Below are 23,575 nucleotides of genomic sequence, written 5' to 3' on the forward strand. Positions count from 1 at the left end.
ATGTCAGAATCTTCTTCAGACTTGCTTTTCTTCTGTATTACTTTACTTTTTTCACTTGTTGATATTGAATATATTATTTAAACCCACTTTTCCTACACCTTACCCTTTGTAGCTGTTCTCACTTTGAGGATAGGTTTGATTTTATTTCATGTCTTTCTTACTACAATACTCACATCATGTCAAGTATACACTGAAATAGGTATTTCCTCTGCGCAATCATTGCTCCAGTGCATGCTGCTCATGAAATGGGCCTGTCCCAGTAAAAAGATCCACAATCTTTCTTCCATAAGATCACATATATAATCAACCACAAATGAAATCATTTTGGGAAATGTGTTTATTCACTTTATTTACAAGATTGAGACGAGAGGATTGATTTCAACCTCAGCTAGAGTTTGAATGCTGTTAACCTAGTTCAGCCGAAAGCCTGGAGGCAAGATGAAACAGAAAACCCGGCTCTGCCCAGGGTGCAAAACTGAGCCTTTAAAAATATCTTAGCAAATAATCTTAATTTAATGTATTTACACTTGATAATAAACATATATCTTGTTTGTTGAATCAGTACAAAAACTGACGAAAGGAGAAGTAAAGGTTTTTGTGTGGTTATGTGTTGGACTATTTCTTGGCCAGGTGCAGTGATTTCCTGGGGTCTTGTCATCACTGTAAGGTATCTAGGCAATGCATTTTGCATAGAGGAGATAAAAAAGTATGTGTAATTAGTGAGCTACTGGCAGAGGTAGGCTAGTTATTTTCCCTACTGCTAGTTTCTATGCTAAGCTAGGCTAGGCTAACCAGCTCTGGACTATAGAGTGTATAAAAATAATGGACATAGCCACCGTAACGTCACCCATTGGTTTGTGGACTTCTGTTTTGAAGCAAGGTTGATGAGAGGGTGGAGCTTTGGAGGAGTGACGGGTGGATCCAGACTATTCTCATTACGTGGTTGTCAAATATTGCCGCTTTGTCAGTGATTTCAGCCCCAGACACCTGGCACTTAAAGCCACCTTTTGTATTGGAATGGTACGAGGCCTGGTGGCATCAGTATGTAACGTGACTGGACGTAATCTTTCATGGTGTTATGAAACACTGCTGGTAATGAGCTTAAAAGTCCCTATTGGGTAGGTGGGAGGGATGGTGGATGGGTCCAACAAACCTTGGACTTTCACCCCAGAGCCTAGTCTTTGCTTCTGGTATGAATGTAGAGCCAAACCATAATGTTTTTTTCTGAAACTAACCACATGCTTTTGTTGCCTAAACCTAACCATGCGCTTTTGTCGACGTCTTGGTGTTGTTAGCGGTATCAATAGCAGACACAGAGTGATACCTGATATGTAATGTAGATCAGTGGTATAGTGGTAGTTGATGAGGTGGGTGTACTACTACTATATATATATATATATATATATATATATATATATATATTACAATGGCTGTTTTGCTGAAATTTGAAGTGGTGAGTGATATAAAAATTTTTGTACCAGGCTGTGAACATGTTTATTTCTGCTGTAAAGTTTAGCACTTTAGCATGGGTGTCTATGGGGATGTGCTCGAATTTGGAGCCAGTCTCAAGTGGCCATTAGAGGAACTGCAGTTATTGGCACTTTGATGTTGGCTTCATTTTTCAGCCCCAGATGTTGCTGCATGCTCTCGGTGTAACACATTACATGAGATTGGTATCAATCTTTTCATCCCAGCGTCAGAAATATTGTGAATAAGCCTATTTCCCAAAATGTTGAATATCTTGAAGACAAAAAAACATTGTAGATGCCCATATTTGAATATCACATTCTGTACAGATCTAGCCTTTATAGCTTGATCTCCTAACCAGACTAACAGACTTCATAACGTTTCCCTTGATAGCATCTTGTTTACTTATTAAACCCATTTCTTAAAAAAGGAGAAACGACTTAGATAGCGTTAGGCACATCAAAGACTTGTAAATGAGAATCCTCATGTCTCAGCTTTGTCTGATAATATCTCCTATTTGCTCCAATGCAGCCTGCTGAGAGTCCTGCGAGCTGAGCCTGTGGCTATGGGAAAAAGGCTTTTGTGAAATACTGTAGAGCGCAAATTGAGATTCCCAAGATTTAAACCCTGCTCTCAGACACAGACTGTTATCCTTTGGCATTTTCCACCTGAGCAGATTTACTTCAGCACGTGACCTTTTGTCTGTGAATATTTAAGGGGTTATTTATCTATGACTGCGTCTAATGGTGAGTGAAAGCCCTCTGTGTCTAATGGTGTCTCCCGACTGGAGTGGAAAAGGTAGAAGCTGGTTTATAGGGCAAGATAAATCATCCCTTGATTTGTATACATAACAATTGCTTCTAAAAGCCAATATTGCAGGGTAATGTAATATGTTCTCCTAATGTGCATTTTATATCAGCCATAAATCACTGCGTGTCACACTTCTATTTTTTTTTTCTCCAGAAGATGGTTCCTGCATTTTTATATCTTTTGGAAGTAAAGTAGCCATTCATTAGAATAAAGTACAGGCATATAGAAAATTTCATTGGGAAAGTGGCTTTCAATAAAAATCTGGGACGGTTGTTTATTGAAACAAATGCTCTGAATGTCTCCCTCTTAATAACCTCCTATCCTAATGGCTAAGAAGAGTGAGGATTAACCAGTAATCAATCTCTTATTGAGTGTTTTAGCTCAGCAGAGAGTAATAACACCTTCAATTAGACTTTCAAGACTTTTTTTGCCTCCTTCCTGTATACCATTAAGCCTAATCAGTGTTTTGGGCTAATTTTGATGTTAGTCTAATGGCATGGCACTGTGTGCTTACACAGCACATTCAGGTCAACACTCTGAATAATACTGTGCTTTAATCAGTGTTGTTAATATTGTATGTTTAGGCAGGTGTGCAGAAGGAGGAAGGGAAGGAAGGCGATAAGAGAAAAGGATGGGCAGCAAAAGAAATAAAGACAATGGAAAATTGAAGGATAGAAAAAGTGAAATGAGAGAGGAGGATCCCACACAGGCTTTTAAAGGAAATAGACCACTTGAAATAGGGAGGAAAGTGAAAATGATGAAAAGAGGAAACGTTAATATCCCCCTTTAAAAGCAGTGGCTTCTTCCAGCTCAGGTTCCAGCAGTGTCTGGGAACAAACAGGAAAATTGACTCTGGCAGAAGGAGATTAGCCTTCCTCCCAAAGCCAGAGGAGAGCAGCCAGCTATAGGCAGAGCGAGGTCACTCTCCAACACTGAAACCCAGCAGCCAGGACCTTTCCTCCTGCTCTCCCTCTCACCTCTCCTTCTGTCACCTTCTAGCCTCCCCTCTCGTCTCTCTGCATGCCTGGCTTTCTGTGTCTCATTTCGTCAGGAGTCTTTTAGCTGACCCCAATCTCCTCACATCCCATCACAATGTGTTGGTGCAGGTGCCTTTAGGGGTCGTGCATGGCCGGGGTTGTTGTCACACCAATTGTTGCTGTAATCACACGTCTTCCTTTCCAAAACCAGGGAGGTGGACTATCTCTGTCCTGCTGACTGTGGAAGGCTGGAATTTGGACCAGACGTCTCGGAGATGTTGTTGTGACTCTTAAATTAGGTGTGCAAACACAAGCGGATTAAAGTGGTGAAGATAATCTGGGTGTCTTATTATTGGCCTAGGTATCAAACTTCAACTTTTTGCTTGAAATGTGTCTTCAGCAATGTGTAGCAAGGCAGTAGTTCAGCACTAAAAGTTGGAGTTAAATGTCTGATACTCATACTGTTATACATTTCATACTCCAAGTACTTAAAGTACAACCCATTTCTTACTCTTTCTCCTACCTCTCATTTTCAAGTGCCATCTTGTCCCTCGGAACAGAGTTACAAGAGGTAGGAGTTGAAATTATACCCCATGAAATGTGACAACCCTTCAAGACCCTGATAGTAGTCACTGATGCTGTTGTTCACATAAACAGACATGACAGGTGTTATCGGACACTGTCAATATGCAGTCTTCTGCTGAGGTGATTTCTCTTGTGTGGGTGATAGGCACCTTTTTAGGGTTGTTAGGACACTCACGGTTTGTTCACATCTTAAGTTCATCAAAGAACACCATTACCACTAACAGTGCTCCCACCCTGCCAGTCTGTGCTGATGTTAGAGGAGCGGAAACAAATGCAGCAACTTTGCTGCTGGACCTTAACTTTCAGGTGTCATATGCCATTAAAGTGGGGCGATTGTGACTTGGAAATATGTCAAAATGCAGGACTGTCAAGCCCAAATCAGCAATAACAATGTAACGTTAGCTAGTTAGCCAGTTAGCTACTGAGACATAGGCATACTAACAATTTCCTTGTTATGCTTGTTATTAATAAAAGGACCATAATACATTCAAACAACTTTATCTTAAAAAATGTTAAAACAAATCTTAAAACAATGGTTATCATAATTCTGAAATCTTTATCGACAAAGAAAATTTGAGGGTTTCTTAAGATGCTTGTACAGCCGTCTTATTGACAGTTTCTCCTAACACATGGTTTAGATAATGCCTCTGAAAACTGTATGTGGGGCCCTTATACTTCGCCCTATGTCTCTCTGGCTCTTTAGCTCCTCTTCAGTGGCTCCCTGTAACTTTGACAGAAAATGATATGGAAATGAATTGCCGTTATTTTTTTTTAAGATTTTAATTTTCATTTATTGTTATAGGCCTAAAGTGATTCTTACATTTTTCAATTGTAAAAATGCGTAGCCTACACCAACATTTCCTCAACTCAAATGTGCGTCAAACACCTGGCCTGGTGTTTTTTCCTCTAAAAACATCACTAGCGACGGCAACAGTATGAGTCTTCCTAGTTAGCCAGTTAGCCAGTATCCAAAAATGGAGAAGTCTCAGAAGAAAATTGAGAATTTTATAGTGCATAGACAAATTTATTTTGCTTTCATCAGTAACACTGCAAAGTACCAAATAATCAAAAATAGCCCATTGCAGAATGGCCACCTTGAATGCTCATTTAGATCTGTCAGTAACGTTGACAGGCTAAATTTGACTTAAAAGGCTGTTTTACCTTTATTGTGAGGCTCAAATATATTTTGCAGCTCCAGACAGATTTCATTTTTCTTTTTTTGGCCAAAAATGTATCTTTTGGTTGCCGACCCCTGCCCTATCCCTAGACATGAATGCGAAAAATGGAGGGGTAATGGCTAAGTGGTAGAGGCAAGGGGAGAGCCTTGATGAAATTTATTTATACAGCATGACTGATGCCTATTTTGTGAAAAAGAGAGAGGGTTTTATAAATACCTTTTTTATTTTACCCAAAATGAGGTATTTACAAAAGAATCGTGAAAAAAAAAACAACCTACAAGGTCCATTTTCTGGCTTTTTTCCTGAGCTTTCAATCACATCTCAAGGTTTCAGTTGATGGAGTTTCAAACCATCCACTGGGACAGACTGTCACATATGGTTGAAAAAAAAAGTTACTTGAGAAAACAAAATCCTGGCATTGGATCCTTAGATGTTTTTTTTTCCCAACTAACCATCTTGGAGACAGTGCTTAAAATGTTCATGCTCAAAGAAAAGTCTTGTTTTTGTATGGGCACTGAAACTGAGGCATCACATTGGCACCGATATAGACAAATGAACAGTTCGTAGGTCATACAACACAGAAAATCTTCTGTTAAGAAGGCACATTAATCTGTCTTGATGTACTTCAGTATGTTATTCATGCATTTGAGAGTGATTTTATTCACAATATAATAAATATAAGTGAGGTATTTAAAAGAAAATCTTAGCTAAAATATCTTTTTTTTTCCAGTGTCCAACCATATGATCATCACATGAAAGACAATTTAAAAAACTCCATTAGCTGAGGAAGACTATGAGATGCAGCTGAAATCTTTGAACAAGATAATTAGTTGACCTAAAGTTTTTTTGTCAAACTACTTCCTCTGTCAAGAATTCTCTTTAATGTTTATAGAAACAATTCTCGTGTTTTTTTTATCAGCTGTGAAACTCAGGAATCAAATGGTTACCAGCACAGAAAAATTTCAGGTAACCTGCCTCAGTGTAATAACTCCACAACACAAAGTGAAGCTACGATCACTTGATTCAGTTGTCTGACTTTGAGAAGAATGAGCTCCAATCTTGCATAGCCCATTTCAGCTACGCCTGCCTGTAAACACAGACATCAGACACACACATTTAAAGTAGCTGTGAGGATATAGCGTAGTTTGAGTGAGTGTGTGGCGGGCTCAGTCAAAAAATCAAGACCCAGTGATAGGAACCATGTTGTAATCATTTGGTCAGAGGATTATGAGAAACAATAACTCAAAGGTGGCCTTCGATCAAACATGTGGATGGAAGACTGTCCTTGGTGCTGCGAAAAAAACAAACATCACCCCTGTGTCTCATAACTCTCTCACTATTACTGAGGATGGTGATTTGATATTGATTAGGTTTCATGAGAGCCCGCTGCTCATCCAGCTTATTGTTCCACAGGATGGTATGGAGCTTTGTCCTCCCTTGAGTCTCGTGGCCCTGTGCAAGCTGTATTATCTGCTGTTATGGCTTCACAGCAGCCTGTGCCCTGAATGTAGAGTGAAGCTCATGACTCAGGCGCCACATTGTGTGCTTCCTGATAAAGCTATTATTTCTCTTGGCCCTGCGGACTGAGGCGAAAACTTATCCATCTCTCTATTTTTATGCTTCTGTCTTTCTCATATTTGTCTCATTGTCTAGCGTTTTGTTTTGGGTCAGCAGATGTGCAACCATGTGGTGATTGGCTTGTTTGTAATTAATGCGTCTGTCACCGAAAGGGGGGGCGAGAGCAGCAGAACTCACACAGCCCTCAATGTTCTTTGGAAAATTGCTCGTATGCTCCAGCTTTGAGAGCATTAGGTTAGTCACAAGTGTATGCTTTTCGGCTGTTGTGGTTATGAATTAAATCTGTTCATCACATTCACTTCACTTTTGCAGGTACTGATTGAGGCAACAGTTTCCAGAGAGCGGCGAGGCTACATTGCCATAGATGACATCATGGTGCTCAACTACCCCTGCTGTAAGTGCCACTTCTGACAATGAATTGCAATTACAGAAGGTGCTGGAGGGGAGGAAAAAAGTTTCATGGTTTTGGGGGAAATATGTATTTCAAAGCAGCGTGAAACATAAATAGGATGAGGAGAAGAGTAATGGCTGATCGACCTTTTATATTAGTGCTGCAGGTTGTCCTGAGGCGTCCTGCGACAACAGAAGTGCTATTAAAAACACTGTGACGCTCAAATGCCAACACTCTCTTCCACCTGAAAACACACCTGCCGTTCCTGCCTCCGGCCTCGTTTGACAGCCAAACGTATTTGTTAATCAGTGAAATCTTGAATTCGCTCTCTGAAGGCTTCGACACTTTCATGTTCTCTGGCCTGACTGGAAGTGCCGCGTAGCTTTTTGTCATTACTCGCTTTGCACAGAGGGGTTTTTCCCATCAAGCACTACATTTCAAAGCTTTATGAGAATGTTCAGAGTGGGTTTTTAGTAACCAGTGGCTCCCTGCGGCGGAGGGCTTTTCGTGTTAGTGAGGGTAGCAGTTCAATGTGCTGTTAGCCCCTGAGGACCTCGTGTAAAACATCTTCACTAAGTCCTCTGAGCTTATTACCTGGACAGGGTCTCTCAGTGGCACACTGTGTGCACAACCCACTGCTGAACATGACGGCTCACAGCAAATTTAACACCCATGTTCCACACTGCTTTTAAGCAGAGCTTCTCTTATCCGGTGATTACTGGTTTTTGCACAAGAAAATCTGTTCAGATCTGACATATTTAAAACTCGCTGGTCATAATGTCCACTGAAAATAATTCACTCTGAGAATATGTAGGCCCAACATTGTGTCCTAACAGTAAGCATGCATCGCTCTGTCCACTCTGAAACCGTTTAAGTCTGAGTAACGCAAAAATAAATGTGTAATGAGTTTGTCACACCACAAAGAAATGTTTCACTAGCCTCCCAGCCAAATATGAATGATATATGTATATAAATCTAAGTATCAAAACTGGAAAAAAGCAGCAGTATTCTGTGCTCTGAGACAGTGGGGGTGTGTCCACTGAGGGAGCTGAGCACACACACGCCCAAGCTGAAGAACAAGCCACCGCGCAGCGACCATGCCGGCACCAGCCTCTCGTTCAGCAGCTAACGTTACCACAAAACACACACCAAGAGCAGTGAGCGGTGACTGGCGTCGGGCCAGATAGCTGATTCACACTAATAGACTGAAAGGTACGTCAGTGATGGCTATTTAGCTTGTGTTTAAATGATTATGTCATTTAACAGACTTTTTTATCAATAATTATTAGACTGAAAGAGCTAAGAGAACGTCCCGAACTCTGCGCTTTCACTGTAGTAGAGGGGGAGGGGTTATGATAGGGATGGCAGCAGTGCATCATTGAGCCATGCTTTTAGACCTGCCCGAAAAGTCCTGTTCACAGGAATGGTAAAAAACAGTTTAAGGGTCTAAGTCCACAGCTTAGTACTGTAAAGTCTTTTCACATATTTTCAGCAAGTAGTTTTTTGACATGTATAATATGTTTAGAAAGAAATCCCTAATTTTACTTCACCTGGACTTTGCACTTCTGTTACATCATGTAAACAAACCACCTTGAGTACTTGATATCCTCCTATTTTTGAACTTTTTAAACAGAAACCTCTCATTTTATATTGTGATATTGACTAGAAGTGACATTAAATATAGCCAACAGCCAGCAGATTGTTATATGAGGAGATACCTTATTACCTACCTAAAATTATATCACGATAATTTTAGGCTATATCTCGATACATAATATATATCATGATATTTTTAAATCTCTTCAAAAGCACTCCATTAATGTGAGGACAGGGAGACAAAATCGAACATAATATTTGTGACAAAAAAATTGTAAGAATGACTTTTTTTTTTTTTTTTCCAGAAAATATTACCACAGTGAGATTTTTCAATAATCAACAATAATGTGGATGTAACAACTACATGGGATACGGCAAGCGTAAAAACAAATGACAAGAATGTTAAGTTGAAAAAGTTACATCACTTTACTGTTATTCAGCCTTCAAAACGAGGGAAAAAACACCATTTATGCCATATGATATCATGATACAACGATATCCAAAATGTAAGACGGTATATATAGACTTATATCTCAATATCTCTTCATATTGCCCAGCCCTAGTACCTTATAATTCAAGTTCATGAATCAGACACACCTTGTCCATTGCAGAGTTTTTAAAACAAGTGGCAGGAATAAATAGAAACAAAAAGTTTAGCTCAAAACAGCGTGGCTTCATCGCTCGCGGCCAGATAGGACATTCTCATAGAAAACAATTCAAACAAAATGGTATTGATGCTGACGCCTACTCGCAGTGCATTCAATTAGGACACAGTAAGGTGAGGGATAGTCTTCGTGTTTATGTGTTGCCCCAACAAACATAGGCTAGTGTAATATTTATTTATTTTTAAAATAGTGTTATTACGCACGTGTCCATTGAATAAACACAGTTAATATTTGACCCGCGTTTCCTCCATTTGCCTGGTACATTGAAATCTTCCAGGACACATGGACCAATTTCATGTAACATAACTCCTTCTTTCAAGTAACTTGTATATCTGACATAAGCTTGATGGATATTCAGCGTTATCTCCCTGTTAATATTTATATAGGCCCTGCTGTTATCACAATAACGTTTGGAGACTCTTCAAGGGTGTCATGTCACAGAGGATACCACCAGTGATTTTATTAAACGAACACCGGCTGTGAGATTGGTTCGTACCCCTACTGTATGCGCGCCACCCAGTCAGTCACCCTGTTTCTCCCCGAGACAGCAGATGGCATCTTCTGAATGCTCCCACTGTGGCCATTAAATAATTAAGACTCTCATCAAGACCTGAGCATGCCTTATGATGTGGCACATGGCCAGCCTGCATTTCTTGGCAGCGAACAGAGCGAGGAAAGAAGGAGGCGTGGAAAACCGAAGGGAAGTGTCGCATAGTAAAAAAAAAAAAAACTGCAGAAAGTAAAAAGATAAAAGCTCAATGTGTTCCTTTTTGTGAATTCTGGACAAAGCGTGGTTGACATTTCTGATTTTATTTCATCTGAGTCTCAGTCTTTGACTCTGAAACCAGTATTGCACTCCAATAAAATATTTATCACACTAAAGAGTCCTGAGGATAAGATCTGACACATTTAGCTGTATAACACCGCAGCTCTTGCCAAGTGTGGGGCCTGTTTCTTTCCCCCATTCACACTCATTTTGGTGTTTGTTTATGTTTGGCTCTCAGGCATGAATTATGAATCAACCTTAGGAGGGAGAGTCACTCAAAGGAAACATGGCCACCTGTGGGGTACAGATGCAAACACTCTCCCCTTACTACTTACTGTACACAAACAAGATCAACAAATTGCCCCCCCCACCCCCCGCTAGATAGCAACAGTGTTGTGCAAACCCAAGCAGGAGATGTGTGAGACCCAAACATTTGCTTCTCCCAGATGCTTCAGCTTCACTGTTGCCCTGCCATCTCTTCCTGTCACTCATCCGGAGTGACATGTCGACTTGTCCTACCCCATTTCTCGGAGATGGCAGGCAGCGCTGCCGGCGTTTACCCAGTGATTTGGCTCTGCAGGGGTCTGTTTCTCAATGTGCTATTGTTAATCACGGAGTTGGGTGAGAGGGCTACTCCCACACACTGACTCATTTGCAGCTCAGCACAGCATGCTGGGACATTATTAGTCAAAATGTGGAAGACTGATGCTTACTCTGTGGCTTTTCTACTGCAGATTCACTCCCACATTCTGCTCGTGTATATATTGTCTTTTATCTGATTATGGTGGGTTTTTTCCAGAAAGTTATGGTTATAGATACTGAGTGACCCCCTCAATACATATATTTGCACACGACTATACACTTTTTGTGCTATTAAAACTTTCTATATTAACACTTTTATTCCAACATTGCGTTTTATTTGAGTGTTATCATGCACATAAGATAAAATAAGTGTCCACACAAGGTTCTGATATGCTGTGGAGAATTGACACAAATTAAAAGAACGTTAAAAGAAACTTTTCTGTTTTTCTTGACTATTTTCTTTGTGCCTCCTTGTTTTTATCTCATTCCTGCAGCGTCATTTGTAAGTTCAGTTTTGCACACTGCCACTAGCAAACAAAAAGAAATACATAAGAAGCTGAAAAAAGATAAAGGAATTTTAATATTGCTTTATATGCATGAAGCACAGTGAATTAAATACAAAGAAAGCAGTAGCAGTAACTCAAGTTTAGTGCTGCTTCAAACTTTAACTGAGAAAATCTGTTATTGCTCTATGTTTTGGTGCATGTTTGGGATATTGAATAAATTATGGCTGAACCATGGATAAAGTCAGTTGTTTACTCAAACAGAAATGCCTTAAATTCCTGTTTATGTATTTGGTAAAAACAAAAAAGCCTCGATAAAATGTTATCTTGTGTAGCTGACTGACACTGTGAATGACTGAAAGGTAATGGAGTCTTTTGATCTCACCGTGTTACTCGCTCTGTTTGTCTCTTCAGATAAGGCGCCACACTTCTCCAGGCTCGGAGACGAGGAGGTCAATGCTGGGCAAAATGCTACGTTCCAGTGTGTTGCTGCTGGTAGAGCATCAGAGGCTGAGAAGTTCTTGCTGGAGGTCAGTGGTGGAGTTTTGAAAAGTTTTAGAGATTGTTGTGTTTTTACCTCCATAACTGTCCAAGCAGTACACAGAGTACAAAAAAGTGCAAAAGGAAAACTGGGTTTGACACTTCTCACACTCGATAGACTGACGTACTTCATATTTTAGAGATATTTGAGGTTATGGACAGATTATGGGACATTAACCTCTGGGCAATGACATGTAAAATGCTCCTCAGCCCTCTGACAAAGCAGAAAAATCCCAGAGGAAAGAAACCAGACAACATTGTGTTGTTGTCTTTTGCTGTCTCTTCATGGTTGTTACTTAATGCTTATATTGACTTAAGTGGAAGTAAAAGTACTCATGCAACTACTTGAGTAAGACTAAAAAAGTATTAAAAAACGATGCAAGTAGCAAGTAACTTCATTAGGTGTAATTTTGTACATCAAAGAATCACATTCAAACCAATCTCAGAACCCACTGGCTATCATTTGACGATGATAAAGCCTCTGGGGACAAGGGCAAATTTTTCGGGCCGATCACGTGTAGCCAGTGGATATCGGGGCCAAGTCTTTTTCTTCCGGAGGCCAGTAATTTTGGCTAATCTCTGTTAATGGAAATCTACTTATGAATGCTGATAAAAAAAGACAACCCAAAAAAATATATATATATATATATAAAGCTAAATTGTCATCAGATGACAACCACTGGGTTTCAAGATTGTATTTTGGTCAATGCGTTCCTCTTCTCCACATGGGCTGTACCTGCTCTTTCAAACGTGATTGGTCACTACTACTCGGACTACAAACAGGAATGAGATCAGGTCTGATTGCAAAATCTTGTCCTGTCATGTACACATTCTGCATACATATACAAATATCTGTTGATAATGATGGGCGGCGTGGTGCTGCAATGGTTAGCATTGTTGCCTCACAGCAAGAGGGTTCCTGGTTTGAACTGTGCGGATGGGGACCCCTTCTGTATGGAGTTTACATGTTCTCCCTGTGTCAGCCTTGGTTTTCTCCAGGTACTCCGGCTTCCTCCCACAGTCCAAAGACATGCAGGTTAATTGGTGACTCTAAATTGTCCGTAGGTGTGAATGTGAGTGTGAATGGTTGTCTATCTTTTATGTGTTGGGGGTACATCCTGTGATAGTCTGGTGACCTGTCCAGGATGTACCCCGCTCCGGCCCCCAGTGACCCCAACAGGATAAGCGGTGACGGGAATGAATGAATGACTGTTAATAGAGATGACATATAACCAGGTCCTCAACAGGTAATAACAAATATAAAATGCATGTTAACTGTCATTAAAGTGATGTATCTAGAACCAGACAAATTAAAAACGTACCCATAAGCACTGTTCAGTCTCTTAAAACAAATCAACAACAAATACATTTATGTCAGCAGCAGAACAGAGCAGAGAGCAGCTTCTGGGCTGTTTTTCTGAAAGACGCTGCGGCACGTCTGGTGGAGACAAAAGCATTGTCTGTAGTGGCCATAATCTCGCCTCATACCTGACAGAGTTGTCAACTCAGTGGCGTGGGCTGATTTAAAGCTCTGGACTCAGGCAAGCAGCGATCAGCGCCGGCAGCCACGTCACAGCCTGAACACAGTCTGCACTGTGTGTGTGTTTGTGTGTGTATACAGGGTAACTCATTGTTGTGCGTGTAGGATCTGAATTTGAAAATAAGTTATAGCTAAATGCATCAGTACAAGGAGTGAGAAGTGTATAGCCCAATGTAATGGAGTAGACGTACATGTTTTATCACAGATGTGCTCGATTATGCGGGAAAAAGTATGCAAAACAACTGCTCATAGACTTTTAAACTATTTGATGAAAAAATAGTCAAGTCAAGTAAATGTAAAGGAGTAAATGTAATGTTATTTTTCTCCACTGATTGTTTTGCATCTCTGTAGTTGTTTGATTACTGATACCTGATATTCCTAATACCAGGTATTATTGTAAAGGTGAAGACCTCATTCCAAATTACGATGTGTAACTGAACTTTCTGCAAACATAACTGCATTTTGAAGTGGAGGGTGTTACTCTAAATAACCATTGCAACAAGGTTCTCTCTGTTTTTGAATCATTACGTGTCCCAGACGTGCTCGTGCTTAAATAAAGATTGTCGACAGAGTTCTAATGCTGTGAAGGCCGTGGAGGCCTTGAAGCCTCCTCACTTCACTGCCTTTGAAAAGTTACATTGCTTATAGGATCATAGTGTTCTCTTCTTTCTCTGCTGCCTCCTGTTTTTATTCAAATCATGTGCCGTGCTTTAGATATCTGTCTTTTCATCTAGAATGGCTTGCTCTGTGAAGGTCAGACAGGCCATACAGTCCTTACCTCTGGTGGGAATAACTCTGTGGTCTCAAAATCCTCCTCTTTATATAACCCTGATTAAAGGACCAAACGTCATTGTGCTGTAGGGCTCCACTGTTTTTTTTTTTCATCTCACGCTGCAATTGCTGCACAGCCACACACTCATGGCTTTTGCCAACATCTTACCACCCACTACAGCTAGTGTTAATCATGGTTGACCTCAGGCAAACCTACTGTATTGTTTGAAACTGGGAGGTGAGTGATTTATGTAATTGAAGCGTCCTCATTCCCACCTCTCTGAATGCTTTATCAACCCAGCCATTTGGTCACAACACAAGGATGAAGACAAATGCTTTGGGTAATTAGCTGGCATAACCGTACAAGCGCCTGTTGTAATGAGATCTCTAGGCCACTGGAATGCTCCTTCCCTGCCTCGCCTCTGCCTTTTACTGTCCTCTTCGCCGTCCTTCACTGTCTGTCCGCGTCGCACATGTCTGTCTGAGCCTTTTTTCTTCATACGAACTCACATCGCTGTTGTTTTCTTTTGTTGTGCCCTTTTGTGCTCATTGTGTCTGCCGTACCAGCTGCAGCACAGTCTTGGCTGCACACGCCTGCCAGATTAACAGATCGTTTTGTCGTTTCCTCGCCAATTAGCTACAGCCAGATTGTTTACGTAACATGAAGTGATCTCATGCTTATTTGATTTATCCTGATTTCCCCTGCCTCCTCTCAGTAGTCCACAGGCTAGGTAGTGAAAAGGAGATACAAGGAGTATGTGATTGAGATTTTTTTCTTTCCGTGTGGTCACAAGACTAGCTGCCCGCTTAACCCTAATCTGTGAGTGTGTGTTTGTGTTTGTTTGCAAAGGCTCGGCCTGAGGTTTGTGTGGTCTGTGGCTTTTTGAAGGCCTGAATCAGAAGCAAAACAGAGGCCGAGATGGCCCAGCATAACCCAGAGGTCTCCTTGTTAATCCCAGCATGCTCACATGCTTTGGATTCTGTTAAAAACTGGCAGATCAAAAGGATGAGTATCAAGATTCATGTCAGCTATTTCACACAAAGACAATGGCCTGAAAACATGAGAAAAAGTGTCAGAGTCGATGGGTTTTGTTGGGGCTACGTGGAGCTGACGGATGCTAGTGGTTTTAATGGTGTGGAACAATATGAGAAATGCCTCTCACAGTGCAACAGTAAGACGCATCATACAACATTCATTTGAATCACACTATTTTTTTTGTCTTTTTCTCCATCACTATTTCCCTCTGTTTCCCGCTCTCTGCCCCAGCTCACGTTTGTTTATGTTCCGTTTCTGCATTAAAATCCCCGGCTTTATGCGAAAGCGAGCAGTTGTCTGACAGCCACTTCCACTGTTTATACCAAAACACAGAGTCTACATGCTGCTATTCATCCGTTAGCCTATTTACTAAACTGATTAAACCTTGATGCATCAAAGCCCATCTGTCTCCCAAATCTAACTGCTGAGCAGTTAAATGTTTTGGTTCAATAGCATTGCACACCGAGGACGACAGAGGTTGTAGATGGGCTCCATTAAGGGACAGCACTCATGACATGCATTACCCCCATAATCACTATTATTTTAACAAGATTTCATTTGTTTTTATTAAAGCATGTCTGATTGTCATATTGCATGATTAAATCAGAGGGATGGTCCTGCCATTCTAATTAAATCGCACACAATTGGACAGTCCTCCTTTTTAATCACACGGCTCTAATAAGAACTGACCCAGATAGCAATACTTTAAGGGTGTTTTGTTACATTATTAGCCGAGTGTCTCGGGAGTTGACCGAGCAATAACTGCACACAAGGCCAAGTTTATAGGTAATGAGTGTGTGTGCAAGTGTGTGCATGTTCACTGTGCGATTTGTTAATTTTTTAACAGAGGGCACGACCCCCCCTCCCAGCTATAGTTTAGAGAATATTATAGATCCAAGAGGAAACTGACAGAAGGGCGGGGAGACATACTGTGTTTGAACTGCCTTTGGGAAGAATGAATATGAAGAGTCTGTCCACTTTTGATTTAAAGCTCTGTTTTCACTGTCTTCTTTTCTCTCTGAAACGTGCCATGTGAAATAACTACTCTCTGACTCACTCTCATCTCTCCCGTGTGTGTGTGTGTGTGTGTGTGTGTGTGTGTGTATCTCACTCACTGACTCGAGTTGCAACGGTTATCGGAGTACACAGATTTGATTGGCTAACTAGCATCATGTCAGATGATTTACAATGCCTTCAGTTGGTCTGTGAGTTTCCTGGACCAATAAACCAGTGCCATAATGGCTAGAAATACTGCACTGGTTAAAACAGAAATGCTCTGTTATGTTTACTGGGGGACCAGTCCCAAATAACTCCAGAAATATTCAAGTGTGCATGTTCTATTATTATTCTGGGCAACAGTCTGTTGAGTTATTTTAAGACACTGGAAGGAAACAAATACCCCAGAACTGAGAGCATGGGTTAGTGCAATGGTAGAAACAGGATCTTAGAAATAGAAGACGAGTGGGGACCAGGAGGAAGGGGTGTCTCCCTGGGGCTGGTTCTGAGCTTAAATTAAAATGTAACTAAAATTTCATTTCCTTTTGGATGTATTCATTTATTTGTTTACTTTTTACGGATTTACGTACTGGAATCTGTCTCCATAATGTAAAAAAGAAATATACCCTGTTTTCCGGAACCCTGAAAAACATAATATACATTCACCAGCCACTTTAGTACACCTGTTCAGCTGCTCGCTAATGCAAATAGCTTATCAGCCAATCATGTGGCAGCAACTCAATGCATTCAGGCATGTAGACATGGTCAAGACGACCTTCTGAAGTTCAAACTGAGCAACAGAATGGGTAAGAAAGGTGATTTAAGTAACTTTGAACGTGGCATGGTTGTTGGTGCCAGATGGGCTGATGGGAGTATTTCAGAAACTGCTGATCTACTGGGATTTTCACACACAACCATAGCTACACTTCACACAGGCTCACCAAAATTGTATGATAGAAGATTGGAAAAACATTGCCTGGTCTGATGAGTCTCAATTCCTGCTGCAACATTCAGATGGTAGGGTCAGACTTTGGTGTAAACAACATGAAAGCATGGATCCATCCTGCCTTGTATCAACGGTTCAGGCTGCTGGTGGTGTAGTGGTGTGGGGGATATTTTCTTGGCACACTTTGGGCCCCTTAGTACCAACTGAGCATTGTTTTAGTGCCACAGCCTACCTGAATATTGTTGCTGACTGTGTCCATCCCTTTATGACCACAGTGTACCCATCTTCTGATGGCTGCTTCCAGCAGGATAACGCACCATGTCACAAAGCTCAGATCATCTTAAACTGGTTTCTTGAACATGACAATGAATTCACTGTACTCCAGTGGCCTCCACAGTCACCAGGTCTCAATCCAATAGAGCACCTTTGGGATGTGGTGGAACGGGAGATTCCATCATGGATGTGCAGCTGACAAATCTGCAGCAACTGTGTGATGCTATCATGTCAATATGGACCAGCGTCTGTGAGGAGTGTTTCCAGCACCTTGTTGAATCTGTGTCACGAAGCATTAAGGCAGTTCTGAAGGCAAACGTCCAACCCGGTACTAGCAAGGTGTACCTAATAAAATGGCCGGTGACAGTATGTATTCCATGTACCGAGCCTTTTAAAAGCTTTAAAATGATGGTAGGTTAATGAGGGGGTGGCATTTTGGTCATTTTGCTAACAAGATAGATGCGCCCCCCCCCCTAAAATAGACTATTGTGTATGTTGGATGGTGTGCGTACCTCTGTGCTTTTAATATAATATTCATCTATATATTCAACATACAAACTAACTTTATAAGACTATAATATAACATCAACATCACAAAGAAGAGAGTATATGTGGAGTTGCATCATGGGAAGTGTAGGATCCAGGGTTTGGGAGCTTACTCATACTGGTGGCCACAGTAACAGTCAAGATATCTTGGCCTCTGCTGCTTCTTTGTCCAACTGTGTGTATATGTATGTGTCACTGTTGCACATGATGCGCTGTATGAGATGACACAAGCCTGTGTGTGTGAGACAGAGGGACGTGATGACCCCTCCTGTTTTGTCTGACCCTGTCCTTTCTTGCTTTCCAGAGACACAATGGGGACATTTTAACAATGGCGTCAGTCAAGCACTTGAGTCACCGGCGCTTTGTGGTATCCTTCCAGCTAGACAACGTCCAGCGAACGGATCAAGACCTTTACCGCTGTGTCACTCAGTCCCCCAGGGGCTCTGGGGTCTCAAACTTTGCTGAACTTGTTGTCAAAGGTAAACACTCTCTCTGCTTTTGACTCTCATTGTTCTCTTTTGGGTTGTTTTCCCTCTTCTGTTTTCTTTCATCCCAACCATCAGGTTTCCTGCTGTTTTTTACGATAACATGATTTTCTGCTCTTTTCGGTCACGGTAGATTACAGTGTGTGATTCAAAGGAGAATTAAAATTCAAATTGATCACAACAAAGAGTGATAGCCACTAGTGTGAACACATTTCAGATTACCCATAGGACATCTTTTGTGCATGATTGTGGAAATCACAGACACCTATTTCAAACCGATTTCCATAAAACACAATTGTACAGTGCTCGACACACATGAAGGCTCTTTGGATGGCAAATGCAATCTCCCTGACACGTGTTGTTTTCTGAGCTGCAGTTGTCAAATAGGCTGCCATACTCGGCTCTTCAGCTCTCTGTCAAAAAGCCGTTCACTTGACTTGGACTCCTGCAGCCCCTGTCATATCATGTACCACAGATGGTGACCTCACTCCCATTACTCACTCCAACCCCACAGCCTGACACCACTTTGACAGCATAGTAATGACATGGCTGTGAGATGGTTTGATGGCATAACAAACTCCAGCCCTCAGTGGAGGGAGGATGAGGAAGGGAAATAAGGGATTCCCGATCTCCTTGTCCTCTACTGTATGCTCTTGCTGATGTTATATTTTTTAAGTGACTGATGTGAGGGCAGAAGTGCGTTCGAGAGAGTGCAAAACACACTCTATTAATGGCAGTATCAGCTGAGTAATTGGTTGGTCTGTCCATCAGTTTGGCCCTGATCAAAATAGCTCAACAACTACCAGATGGATTGCTGTGAAATGTTGCACAGATGTTCATGGTTCCCAGCTGATGTGTACGCATCACTTGGAAATTCCTTGACTTTGTGAACAACAGTAGGGGGTTGACATATGTGGTTGTTGGGGAAATGTCTCATTTCGTCTATGGAATAGATTGCCATGAAATCTGACGTAAACATTCATGTTCCTCATTAGGACAGATTGTAATGTCTTTTGTGATCCCTTAACTTTTTCTCCAGTGCCATCATCACATCAGAATTTCTGTTTGCCTAAAACTTTGGTTTATGGCCAAATACCTACAAAACTAATGGCATTCTCATTAGCCAAAAACCCATTATGCTTTTCCTTAATTTCATACCCATATATGTATGTTAGAATTTCGGATGTTTGTGTTAAATGTGGCCAAAGTTTCAAATAATGAGATAGACATATGTCAAAGTAAACCTAATGAGCAAAAACCCTGAGGTTCAGGTCATTCTGAATACTCTGTTTCCAACAACTTTTCCACTCTCAAGAGAAGTTGACGTCAGATCATGACAGATTTTCTTATGTCGGCTCCAGGCACGCTACTGTGAGTGTTAACATGATGTAGCCTATACTGCTACATGTAGCCACATGCTAACGTCAGGAAAACATGTCATCTTGGTTGCAAATCGTGTTAATTTCTCCTCGATTTCAGATCATATTCCTGTTGAAACATGTCTGGTTGTGATTAGGAGCCTTTATTGATGATTTTTCGCAATGGGAAGTGTTCTTCATAACAGCCATTTTTCAGCTACTTTGATGGTGTCGAGACACAAAGATATGGATGACCGTGAAATGCTGAACAGTCAGAGCAGACAGAGGGTGAATACGGGTGTCCGCCACAAACAGTATGAGGAAAGGAATGTGTTTTCGCCATTAAAGCATGTAAACTTGTTCTAGTAGAAACTCAGAATACAAACCAAAGTAGGTCCCCATTAAACATTATACCTGCGTAGCATCAGCAAGTTACCAGTGTCATTGTCATCATATTAGCATTTAGCTTAAAGCAGTACTGTGTCAGGCTCACAGAGCTGTGAGCATGGCTGAAAACTCTCAGTCCTGTTTTGTTAAAGCATGAAGTAAACCCCTTTGACTGATATGGAAGCATGGCTTGAGTTTAGTATTGTGATGCAGGCTGATTGCCACAGTACAAAATGGAGCCCTTTTGCCAAAATATTACTAATCCCTCTCACCAGCAGCTGCCAGTAAATGAGTAGTCACTGAATGCACTCATAGAAGGCCATGAAATCCCATTTAATGTGCTCACACTCTTAGCAAATAAGTATCATTGTATCCATGTGGTTGTTACTTTTTTGCTTTTTTCTTTTCTTAAATAATCAGGACAAAGGTGTTTTATCTTTATTAGCACATCCTGCACCATGAGTAGATGTAATAGCCAGCTCGAGGTCTTGTTCAGTTCACATATATGTAACCCTGTAATCATTTTCACAGGAGCTGAGACCGAGTCCTTAACGAGACTTTCATAAATCCCTTTCCCCCCACTGCCCCGCTATGAAGAGCCTAATCATCCCCCTAATGAGTTGGATCCACTAATTTGAAGACTGTAGATTGCATGCAGGAATCATGATGAAGCTCGCTTATTGCCCCATCGAGGACATCAACGTGTCCACATAATGAATAAAGCATTTTCATCTTTCTTAAAGGAATACTTCGCTCCCCAAATGACCATTTGTAAAGAGTTACTCACCCCGTGTTACACTGAATTTGTGAAGGGAGCTTTGGTTTTCTCGAATGCCTCCATGGTGAATGAAGATAGCAAAAAAAGAGGAACTTCTTGATGAATTGAAGTAAAGGGGGCTTTGTTTAAGGACAGCAAAACTTTATCAAACCATCTGCTTACAAACTCGTAACGCAACCCGTGCAGTATAAGCCCATTTTCCTTCATCCAGCTGTGTGCTCAGTACTTCCAAACACATGCATTTCCTATATTACTATTAACAGTCTCATGCATGGACGAATAGAGCGCCACGGCAGGCATGTGAAATGAACTCTGCTTGTGAATTCTGTTGAAATCCAGCCCCCCAGCTTGTTCACTGGCCATGGGATCTGCTGTCACTCATCCATGTCTGTCACTTCCTGCGTGAGAGTTGGCAAATGGATGTTTTAATTTGCTTTGCAGTTGTTAAACATGGCCCCCTTTCACTCAGTTCATTACCAATTCATCAACAGTTTTCTGCACTTTTTTGAATTCCTCATTCACCGTGGAGGTATTCGAGAAAAACAAAAGTTTTCTTCATGAACTCAAGGTAACATGGGGTGAGTAATTGATATACAAATTATCATCCTGGGGGTGAAGCGTTCCTTTAAGGTACTATATGTGTCTGGCTTTTGTTTTGGCCCCATATTATATTTTGAGCCTGAACACATTTAAATGTGTTTTCAGGGATTTGCGAGCTTACATCTCAGAGCAGAGAAATCATTAATTATACAGAAAGCAGTGTTTAGCTTGAGAATAGGTCTCTATACAGAGGGGAGCAATGAAAAGGACAACTAATCGTGTACTGAGGAAAAATAAAGGGTATAATAAACAAAATAAATGAGCAAAAACTGAGCTGTGGATTTAAAGGGTGAAAGAAATGAGTGAGTTGTTTTGAATTTTACCCCACTGGATGCTTAGCCTTAGGCCTAAATTCGGACTTTCATTATGGATGCAGTCATTGACAGTCCAAAGATGAGCTGCTGCAGGCGTATTCAAGGCAGAGAGAAGCAGTACGGAGTAGAGGTGAGGTGCTGGTAATGTAGAAAGCTTGCAGAGAGGAGGACCATAAAAGACAGAGGCGCCTCTGCTGGAATGAAGGATTAGTCACAGCCACAGATCTAACTCTGATCTTTTCTCATGCTTTGTCCTCATTTCTTTTGCATTCCCTTCCCTCCCTCACACTGTTGCCCATGTAATTGTTCAGTGGCTTGGATCTGCCAGTAAGTGACATTTGACCGGTGGGCTCCAGAATTAATCCTTGGGTTTGGCAATCTTTACCGACAGTGATGCAGAGTCTCCTCTTTCATCATGGTTACCAGCTGCGAAGACAGAACACTCAGTTAGAGAAAAAGATGTACAGCACTTAATCCTCCTGCTTCAAAGATCATACACACTCTATGCACTGCATGCACAGCTGTTTTTTCACTCACTTCATTTCTAAAATGTATTGGAGGCTGTGAATGCCTTGGTAATAGGTATGACTAATCGGCTATTTGAACGCAGTTTGACCTGCGCGCCCCCTGCAGTCTCTCGGGTCTCATTTAAGACTCAGTGGGCTTTCACATAGTGAGAAATCTGTTTGCATGCAAGTGATTAATAAAATTAATACCACAACTTTACCTCCCTGGACTGTGCAGCGGTGCTACGTGGCCTGCCAGCAAATGCTTTCACCCATACAAACTTGTATTTGAACAGAAAAACAAAAAACACTGCTTTTCATTTCCTCTGACAGTACCTCCATCCCCCATTGCGCCACCCCAGCTGCTGCGCGCCGGCTCCACTTACCTAATCATCCAGCTCAACACCAACTCCATCCTGGGAGATGGCCCCATTATCAGGAAGGAGATTGAGTACCGTGCCAGCCAGTCTCCGTGGTCAGAGGTGCACGGAGTCAACATGGTCACCTATAAGCTGTGGCACCTGGATCCAGACACAGAGTACCACATCAGCGTGCTGCTGACCCGGCCTGGAGAGGGAGGAACTGGCCCGCCTGGACCGCCTCTCGTGAGCAGGACCAAGTGTGCAGGTGAGCCTCAACACACCAAGCAACTGGACAGTGTCTGGGTGCTTAATGCAGTGGTTCCCAACTTTATGGCTTGTGACTTCTTAGAGTGAAGCATTGTCTACTTGTGACAAGTTGTGGTGTTAGTGTACAGTCCGGCTTGGCGATAAAACAATCTCTAATATATATAAATACTGCTAACGATGATAAGCTTTGGATATTTTTACTCAATATGGATTACACAGCAGAAATAAACCCGACAACAGCCAGTCAGTCTGCTGCCTATCTTCTCTCTGACCTCTGTGTCACTGCCTGTCTGTAGGAGGGCGGGGCTGTGCTCCACACACTCAGTGGACAGTAGTCTAACTTCAATGCAGAGCCCACAGTGGTGGGAAAAAAGCAGACTTAAGGATCTATTTTACTGTAGTCAATGACAACAATGCTCACTGTCCACAAGTGCCACAAAAGAGAGAGAGAATGATCAATATATCAGGCACCTGGTGAACAAGCAGATCACAAACTTACCCGCAGTAACTTGCCACCTTTCTTTTACACAACCATGGATATCGTTATGCTAAAGTGCTGAAAGTGAACTTGCATTAACCTCCAAAGCTGAGGACATTGTTGACCAAAAAGGTAACACGACATCAATTCCATGAAGCCCACTCAGTGCTGACCAGGACAAATCTTTTCCATCAAAAAGGTACAGTACCATCCCATCGACAACACCATTATTGTTATATTGTTTTTGTCAAAGCAGATGAAGCATGTTTGTAAAGTGAAATGTTAACATTGAGA

At 41.5% G+C, this 23,575-nt stretch overlaps 1 protein-coding gene across 2 annotated transcripts in view; it reads left to right on the plus strand.

Annotated features, from left to right (window-relative positions):
• Positions 1-23,575, plus strand: part of ptprub (protein tyrosine phosphatase receptor type Ub) — a 215,367-nt gene that overhangs the window by 116,139 nt on the left and 75,653 nt on the right. For both annotated transcript variants that reach the window (XM_049584589.1, XM_049584590.1), the window contains exons 4-7: positions 6,908-6,989; positions 11,513-11,628; positions 18,051-18,225; positions 22,508-22,801. In XM_049584589.1, the coding sequence (XP_049440546.1) occupies positions 6,908-6,989; positions 11,513-11,628; positions 18,051-18,225; positions 22,508-22,801 (667 nt within the window). The remainder of the gene's footprint in view (positions 1-6,907; positions 6,990-11,512; positions 11,629-18,050; positions 18,226-22,507; positions 22,802-23,575) is intronic.

The sequence above is a fragment of the Epinephelus fuscoguttatus genome, linkage group LG8, assembly GCF_011397635.1.
Source record: "Epinephelus fuscoguttatus linkage group LG8, E.fuscoguttatus.final_Chr_v1".
NCBI lineage: Eukaryota > Metazoa > Chordata > Actinopteri > Perciformes > Serranidae > Epinephelus > Epinephelus fuscoguttatus.